Source organism: Anthonomus grandis, unplaced genomic scaffold (assembly GCF_022605725.1).
Source record: "Anthonomus grandis grandis unplaced genomic scaffold, icAntGran1.3 ctg00000375.1, whole genome shotgun sequence".
Taxonomy (NCBI): Eukaryota; Metazoa; Arthropoda; class Insecta; order Coleoptera; family Curculionidae; genus Anthonomus; species Anthonomus grandis.
The window spans coordinates 16,133-25,400 of NW_026088484.1; the positions used below are offsets into that span (position 1 = coordinate 16,133).

At 32.1% G+C, this 9,268-nt stretch overlaps 1 protein-coding gene across 1 annotated transcript; it reads left to right on the forward strand.

Moving 5' to 3' along the window:
• The first annotated feature begins 1,881 nt into the window (after window positions 1-1,881).
• LOC126749613 (uncharacterized) lies at window positions 1,882-4,706 on the forward strand. The gene is made up of 3 exons (XM_050459320.1): window positions 1,882-2,332; window positions 2,397-3,212; window positions 4,703-4,706. Exons 1-3 carry the CDS (start codon window positions 2,223-2,225, stop codon window positions 4,704-4,706), a joined length of 930 nt encoding a protein of 309 aa, XP_050315277.1. The 5' UTR covers window positions 1,882-2,222.
• The last annotated feature ends 4,562 nt before the right edge of the window (window positions 4,707-9,268 follow it).

The window sequence follows — 9,268 nt, forward strand, 5'->3', positions numbered from 1 at the left end:
CCACATTTTTTACTAGATCGTTGCTGGATAACGGCTCAATTTTTTATGGTTCTGCTACTAAAACGAGACTACTAAAAGTTGATGGTATACAATATAGAGCTTTAAGATAAGTCACAGGCGCCTTAAGATCCACGCCGATTGAAGCATTACTGGCAGAGACTAATGAGCTACCATTAGAAATAAGACGAAAAACTTTAGCAGAAAAACTTTTGATTAAAAATGTGCAATATCGGAATGACCCACTAATAGCTAAAATTCACAAACTGGGTATGTCTAATTTAACTAATAAATATTGGTTGAATAAAAACAGTCCTCCATTGGCTGAAGCTTATACTGAAACAAAATACCTCCATCAATTCATTAATGAAACAAATATACTATGGATGTACGAATTAGCTTTTGGGGTTAATTTTTTTGACCCCACAATAATATTTCCTACATTTACGAACTGTCATAAGGCTAATCAAACTATTTTTAAGGATACTTTGAGTAAATTTCAAAATTACTTAGAAATATACACAGATGGATCAAAAATTGCTGATGGTACAGGTTGTGCCTTTATTATTCCGAAAATTAATATTAAAAGAAAATACAGGTGTGAGGATTATGCTTCTATTTTTACTGCAGAGGCATTAGCAATATTAAAGGCCCTGGAATTTATTAGTGATGCTAATATAATTTCAAACTTTTTAATACTTTCTGATTCAAAATCAGTTTTGCAATCACTAAAAAATGGACATAATTTTAAACACCCAGTTATTTTTAAGATTCGAGAGGCTATCAGTAAACATAATACTAAGGTAGCATTCATTTGGTTAAAAGGACACACAGGATTGCTAGGAAATGAATTGGCAGATAAAGAGGCCAAGGAAGCAATTACGACAGATAGGATTCTTTCCAAAGTACACTTCAGTGATATAGTTCCAATTATCCGAAAGAGGTCTTCAGAAACTTGGAAAAGAAAATATCTTGCATATTTAGCAAATACTTCAAATACATACACTTCAATAAAAGCGCCCCTTAGCAACTTAATAATAACTTTCGAAGATATTTGACAACATCTTTCTTCAGATTTCTTGACCCATGTTACCTCAGACTGTCTTTAATTTTGGACATGGTTTCCAAAAACTTGGATAGAAGTGCTTCTAATACATAGATTTCCATGATTTCTTCAATGGAAGCTGAAGAACCCTTTAAAGAATCTTTTAGAATAAAAATCAACCAGATCTGAGCACTAGAAATGGCGTTATGGCCCAAGTTACCTGAAACTGTCCTTTCTTCTTAAACAAAGGGCGGCATTTTGTGTAAATCCAGCACTGAAAAAAAATATAATAAAACTAAAGATTGCTACTATTCAATAGTGTGTATTAAAAAATATAAGTTAACAACTCAACCCTTTATAGGTTTCTGGTACATATATGTACCACTTGATGTTTCAACAAAATAATAATAAATGGAGGTGGATGGTGCTTCTTAAAATGTAGGCATAATATCTACTAGCGAGCAGTGGTCTATTTGTATACCACATTTACTCTCAGCTCCATCTAGTACAAAATAAGTACACTATTCGTCTTAAAGTGGTACAAATATATACCACTGGCATTTTTAAAAACTACAGTGCTCTTAGAGAGAGTTTTTTAGAGTTTTCGGCCTTTTTTTTTAAATGTGGTAAAAGTTTTTTAGTGGAAATTTTGATATAGATGGTAAGTACAAACTAGTTAGTTATAGATTAATTTAAAAGTTTTAGTATGTCAGTATAAATAATCCTTGTTTACGACGAATATTGGTAAATGTTCATTTTTAGGTTATAATAAACATTTTCAATGACCTGATATGAGGGCATTATTTGCAAAACTCGCTAATCGACATTTTTACCGAAAATTGTTTTTTGTGTCAGAAATGTTCATTTTTATAAGGCTAATAGTTTGGTCGAGTCAGTTCCGCGCTAAACAGGCTCTTTGATACCTAAATATCATATCAAAAAGGCTTGTAATTTGCAAAACTGGCTCTATGCTTCGCGAAATTAGTTGCAAAACTCGCTGAATGCGTTTGAACCAATAGCGCGCGTTAGAATATTCACGTGACTTTTTGCAGCTGTTTATGTGTTTTTACGTCTTATTTGCAGTCGCAGCGTGTGTCATATTAGTTGTTATCGTCCGTCTTATTTCAACGATTGTTGATATTGTTCAGTGTTCAATTATTATTTTAACGTCTTATTTGCTATGGAAATACTACATGCTAGTTCAAGTGTTTTACCTAGCCCTGCTGGGAAAGGACGTAAGAAAGAACGTCAGCCAGAAAACTATAAAAGAAATGTTGCCAAGCGTATGCGGTAGGTATATCATTTTTTAATGTGTCATAGAATCGTTTAATTAATCCCTGCTGTTCTATTCTAGACATTTACCACAGACTCTGGCAACGTATCCGACCTGCAAGCATGATGGTCGACCAGGACAACCTTATTATTGCACGACACTAACGATGGCGCAGGTCAAGGAGTGTCACGCGTACTTGTACGAATCTAAAGACAAGATAGAACAAGATAGGCGAATACTGGCTTGCTGCACGGGAAACAAACCCAAAAGAGGTAAAACAGACCACGCTCAGGTTTCTATACAATACAATATCCGTTTGAAGGATGGGCACTTGATAAGGGTATGCCGAAATGCCTTTTTGGAAATATCAAATTTTAGTAAAGATAGAATTCAAAGGGTAATGCGAAATTTTGTGCTTTTCGGGGCTCTTCCAAAGGAACGCAGAGGTGGCGATCGAGTAGGTGTAAAAAATATTGACAAGCAAAAAAGCATAAAGCAATTCATTGAATCAATTCAGTGTGTTGAATCGCACTATTGCCGAAGCAAGTCAAGTGTCCGGATGTATTTACCTTGTGACCTTTCTTTTAAAAAGCTCTACAATCAATATCTGGCAAAAACCCCGGAAGGTATGCATGTAAAAATAAGTTATTTCAGAAAATATGTAAATGCTAATTACAATATTGCATTTGGGACCCCACAGACTGACTGTTGTTCTTTCTGCCTGAGGACGAAAGAACAGATTAAATCAATGACATCCGCGAGTGGTAGGCATCAATTAATTGTGGAACATCGCATCCACGTATTGAAGGCAAAAACCTTTTTCAAATTACTTAAATACACTAAACCAACAACAGTTACCTTTTCTTTTGATTGTCAAAAGAATCACGCCTTACCACGGTTGCCTGACCAATCTGCCTACTTTAGCCAGCAAATTAATTATCATAATTTCACAGTCGTATGTGGTAGCTCCCAGACTCAATTAAGAGTCACAAATGTCTTTTCATACTTATGGACCGAAATTCAATCTCCGAAACATTCTAATGCTATAACATCGGCTGTTCGAGATGTTTTGATTAACTTCAATTTTGAAAATTCCGTAACAAAAATAAATTTATTTGCCGACGGGTGTGGCGGCCAAAATAAAAATACTATAATGATGGCAATGCTGGCCCACTGGCTTCAAGAAGGGGCGCCAAAAAACATTAAATGTCTGGAACTGATTTTCCCGATGGTTGGACATTCCTTCATCCCTCCCGACAGGGTTTTTGGTTTGGTCAAAAAGGACATAAAGAAGACACCAGTAATTGTCGAACCTTGTCAATATGATGACATAATTAAAAAACATGCCACTGTTCGAAAGTTAGGGGTTGACTGGAGACTATTCGACTGGAGAGCAGAGACCAAAAGAGTAGTGAAGAATCCCTCATCGTGGCATTTTGCCTTCAATAAAGCAAAACGTTTCATTTTCATCAGGAATAATAGTACTGTTCTGGTGCAAGGCGAACCTAATTATCGCACTAATATTGGGCAACCTAAAGGTATTTGCAAAAAAAATTGCAAAGTTTCCTCGCTATCGCCTAAAGAGATACCATTAGGCAATCAATTGAAGGGTGACAAAAGTACAATTGACAAGTTGCTGGCTCAACATTACGGAAACGATTGGAGGAGTCTTCCACAATTAACTTTGCCGCTGCCGCTGCACGCGAAGAAGACGATAAGTTGGAGGGATGCCAAAATCAAACTGAGGATTTTCCTGTTTGAATAATTTATATTTTGATTTTGTTTTGACTGAATTTCCAATATTTATTTTTGTTAGAAAAAATGTTTCTTTGTTTTTTATGCAGTTAAATAAACGCAATTAGGATTTGTTTATGCTTTCACCCTAGTTTTAATATTATTATCATGTTTGATTAATAAAGGGAAGAACTAGAAGATATATATTTTTTTAATTTTATTTGCAAAACTCTCTCTATGCACTTTATTTATTTATTTTTAGCAACATTTTTAGCGTTTTAGATTTCTAATTAGTGGTTTTGCTTTTCTGTACCTACGAAGCTACCAGTAAAAAAAAACAGCTAAATTATAATGCATTAGTAGTTCTGTGAGCATTTTTTTCATTTCCTGAACAATTTGCTTTAAAGCATAGGACGAGTTTTGCAAATAATGGCCTCATATATTTTGTAGGAAATACTTATTACAGAGTTTCTACTACTTTAAATTAGTATGGTATATACCATAGTAAATATTTATTCTAACCACGGATGAAATATCAGTGCCGCTACGATGTTTTTTCCAAGAAACAAAAGTGGTAAATATTTGTACCACTAAGCGTTAAACATAACTCATAACGAAATTTGTTTATTTTTGTTTTTTGTCGTTATTTTTAGATGAATGATAATAGTAAACATGTTTTTGCCAGGTCTTTTTTGAAGATACGTATTTTGGCACAAAAGTCGTAAATTAGGCTTATTTTAATTGAAAATCTTGTTGTATAACACTTATGACTTAATTGCCGCTATCTACATTTGCGAATACTTCTTCAACCCGATTTTCAAGTCCAACTCTCTCTGATCAATCTTTTCTAAGTACTTACGTAGATGAAGGTGAGATTGGAGAAGAAAGCGCGAACGAAGAAGAAGAAGCAACCAAATTTGCCGAAAAACCGGAAGAAGCTTGTCATAGAAATATAAATGAAGAGGAAAGGGATGAAACAAGCTCATCAGATGTTTCGGATGAAGAGGCGGGTCCAACCACATGGGCACAAACACCAAAGCAATATAAAGACCATGGGGAAGATTTCTCATGTCCTTTTGGTGTTTCTAAAAATATAAAAATTGATATATCTCAGCCATGTAATATATTCTTATCAGTACTTAGTAATATATTTTTGCAATACATTGTCGAGCAATCAAATTTATATGCGATTCAAAGCAATAAAGTATCAGATTTAACTCTAGACGAGCTAAAGGCGTAAATTGGTATACTTGTAATTATGGGATTTCATTCTTTACCCAGTATGAGGCTATTTTGGAGCTGCGATCAGAATTTTGAAGTGACGCGAATAAAAAATGTATTGACTGTCAAAAGGTTTCTCAAAATTACGCGCTTCTTACACCTAAATAATAATACTTGTATGCCAAAAAAAGGAAGAAGAAGATTACGATAAACTCTATAAAGTAAAGCCATTTTTAGAGTACGTCACAAAACATTTTAAGCTTATTTTTTGTCCATCAAGATTCCTCTCCGTCAATAAATCAATGAGAAAATTTAAAGGACGAAGCAGTTTGAGGCAATATATGCCAATGAAGCCCATAAAACGGGGATTCAAAATGTGGGTAATAGCATGTGGTGTTACAGGTAAGACATAAAATATCTAAGAAAATTATGATGACTTTATTTTGATTATTTCTGGATACTGTTTAGGGATGTATTTATATGAAGGAGCTGAAAAAGAAGGGACAGCTATGGGTTTAGGAGAAAGAGTAGTATTAAAATTATCACAGTTTTTTGAATTTGAAGGGCTCGGATATTGTCTTTTCTTTGACAACTTTATTTCACCAATACTGCTGGCAAGAAAGTTTTTGAAAAAAAATTCTTTCATGCTCCACCATTCGACAAACTAGAAAATTGTTTCCAAAGACTATGCTAAAAGACGATAAAAATATGAGTATTGGAGAAATAGATGGGCTCCTACAAGGGAATTTGGGAATATCTAAGTGGAAAGAAGTCTGTTGGTATTATAAGTACTATGCATATTCCCCTCAAAGAAACTGAGGTTCTGCGAATGCAAAAAACAGGAGAAAGAGCCAATGTCAAATGTCCTGAAGGAATTCCTGACTATAATCGCTATATGGGTGGAGTTGATCATTTCGACCAACTGCTTTCAGCTTATAGTATTTCATGGAAAAGTAGAAGAATAGCTATATAATCTATCAAACAACTGTCAAGCAATCCAACAGCAAGGATAAGCCCATGACTCATTTGCAATTCCGATCAAAATTAGCGACAGAGCTAATAGGTTCATTCCGTGGACGACTAAAGGCCGGGCCAATTTCACAATTTGGACGTGCAAGAAACAGAAATCATTCGGATGGTAGACCTACTGTTTTTAATGCTGTACGACTTAATAATGTTGGAACTCACTTACCTATAAAAGGTATAAGATTACAACAAAGATCAAACATTATCTGCAAAAAATGTGAAGTTGCTCTTTGTCTGGAATGTTTCGTTCCTTATCATCAGTCATCATAAAACAATAATATTGTTTTATGATAACTACCTAATGGTAAGGGTTTATTTGTTATAATATGGATGGAGATTGATTTTATGTATTATTAGAATATGAAAAAAGTCTGATGATATACCAAATAATATGTATTTCTTTAAGAATTAACTTTTTGATTTACTGTTTTAACTTTAAATAAATAATAAATGCTAAGTTTTGTTAAATAAATCAGATACAAGTAAATGCGATATGTTTCATTTATTATAAATAATTTCTTATAATATATTATGTGGTACACATATGTACCACTAAACATATTGGTTAGTAAGTTTACGGAATGGCTCTCTGGTACAAATATGTACCACCCCATAACTCCAAATAAAATCAAAAAAACTTTCTTTTCACACTTAAAATTTCTTAAAAGGAACATACTTAGAAGATATTTTTCAAAATTGTCTGTATTAAGTAACCCCCAGAGTTCTGCCCTATAAAGGGTTAATATGACAAAAGCTTATCTATACACGACTTATGACTTATCACTAACTATACATAAGACGATTATTATGCAAATTAATAAACGGAAGTAGTTGACAATTAAAAAATGCAACACTGTGATCAGTGTGATCCACCTTCAGGTTTGGGGTGGGTGGGAGGGGGTAATGGTACTGTTAATGAAAAACGTTTTTATTGCATAAAATAATTGCCTTTAAAAAAAAAAATTAATTTATTTAATAATTTACTCTCTCAGGTTACAGATAATTAACTTTAATTTATATTATCCTTTATTTCTAATCACTTATACACAGCATGGAAAGCTTGGTATAATTTTTTTCAAATCAATCTTTTTAAATGTAATTTTTTTTTGGATTTCCTTATAGTAAATTACAAGTATTTCCTCTAAGATAAGTATTTTTTGCAAAAAAAAAACATTTTTCATTAACCCTACCCTTGTGTACACTTTTTATAAATAATATAAAAAAATGGGGTAAGGCTAACTAAAAGGTTTTAAACCAAAAACTTTAAATAAACAGTGTTATTAAATTAAATATCGAATATATATTTTCTGCAAAAACATTGTTTTTCATTAACACAACCATTACCCCCGCACCCACCACAAACAACTTACCAGTGAGAAATTTGATAAATTTTTGAAAAATCAGAGTAAGTAAAGTTTAATTTATTTAATAAATTAAATTTACTCTTTTAAGGCAATTATTTTATGCAATAAAAACGTTTTTTATGAACACTAACCTTGCACCCTCCCCCCCACCCCAAACATTTGCCCAGTAAGAAATTCTTTTGAAAAATCGCCGTTTTTTGTCAATAAAATCTAATCTAATAGAATTGTTTTTGTATTAAATATTTATTAATATACATATATTTAATTATATCAAATTTAAATAAGCAAACTGTGTTATTCAATTAGATATTAACGACGAAACCAGTTGTCATTCATGCGTATTATTTTAAAAAACAATGATTTTTTAAAAACAATTTCTTACTGGAAAGTTGTGTGGGGTGGGTGGGGGGCTAAGGGTAGGCTTAATGAAAAACGTTTTTTTTGCAGAAAAAAATTACCTTAAAGGAAAAACTTTGTAATTTACTAAGAAAAATACCATTTAAAAAGATGAATTTAATAAAAACTATATCAAGCTTTCTATGCTATGTATAATAAGTGATTAGAAATAAAGAATAATATAAATTATAGTTAATTATCTGTAACCTGAGATAGTAAATATTTAATAAATTAATTTTTTTAAGGCAATTATTTTATGCAATAAAAACGTTTTTAATAAACACAGCCCTTATCCCCCCCCCCAATCATTTTCCCAGTAAGAAATTCATTTCAAAAATCACCGTTTTTCGCCTATAAAATCCAATCTAATAGCACTGTTTATGTATTAAATATTTATTAATATACTTATATTTAATTATATCAAATTTAAATAAACAAACTATGTTATTAGATTAAATATTGTCAGCTGTTATTTATGCGTATTATTTTGGAATATAATGATTTTTTAGAACCATTTCCTACTGGTAAGTAAAACTCAACACTCCACAGCTGTAAAAAATCTGCAGTGTGAAATACCTTGAAATTAATTTACATTTACAATATAAATATATATTTTGTAAAATGTAAATATGACCGAAAATGCCAAAAATCGTGATCTGCGATGTGAAAGCGAAATTACATAAGAATTAAATGAATTATGTAATTTTTATGGTACAATTTAAATCCGACTCGAAGGACCAATTATTACCGAAAGGAATTATTACATAGACACCATTTGTAATGAAATAAATAAACTATAAGAAAAAAGGAGATGTAGGGAGTAAGTAAACAGTAATCCACATTCTTTGCTAAAAAAAAATAAATAAAAGTTGCTACGATTCAATAGACTTTGTATTAAAAAATATAATTTAACATTCTATGCTTACTAATAAGGCAGAAACTTATATATACACCATATTATAACTTATCACTAACTAATACTCTATACATAAGACGATTATTATGCAAATTAATAAACGGAAGAAGTTGACAATTAAAGAATGCAACACTACTCTCCACCTTCAGGTTCAACTCATCATGTTCCTCCAATGAAAAACAACTTCTCTTGGTATACAAACGCTGATCCTTCCTATTATTATTAGCATCAATAATTTCAATTTTGAAATTATATTTTTCACACTCCTCACAAGGCCCTATAAGCTGAACGGACCA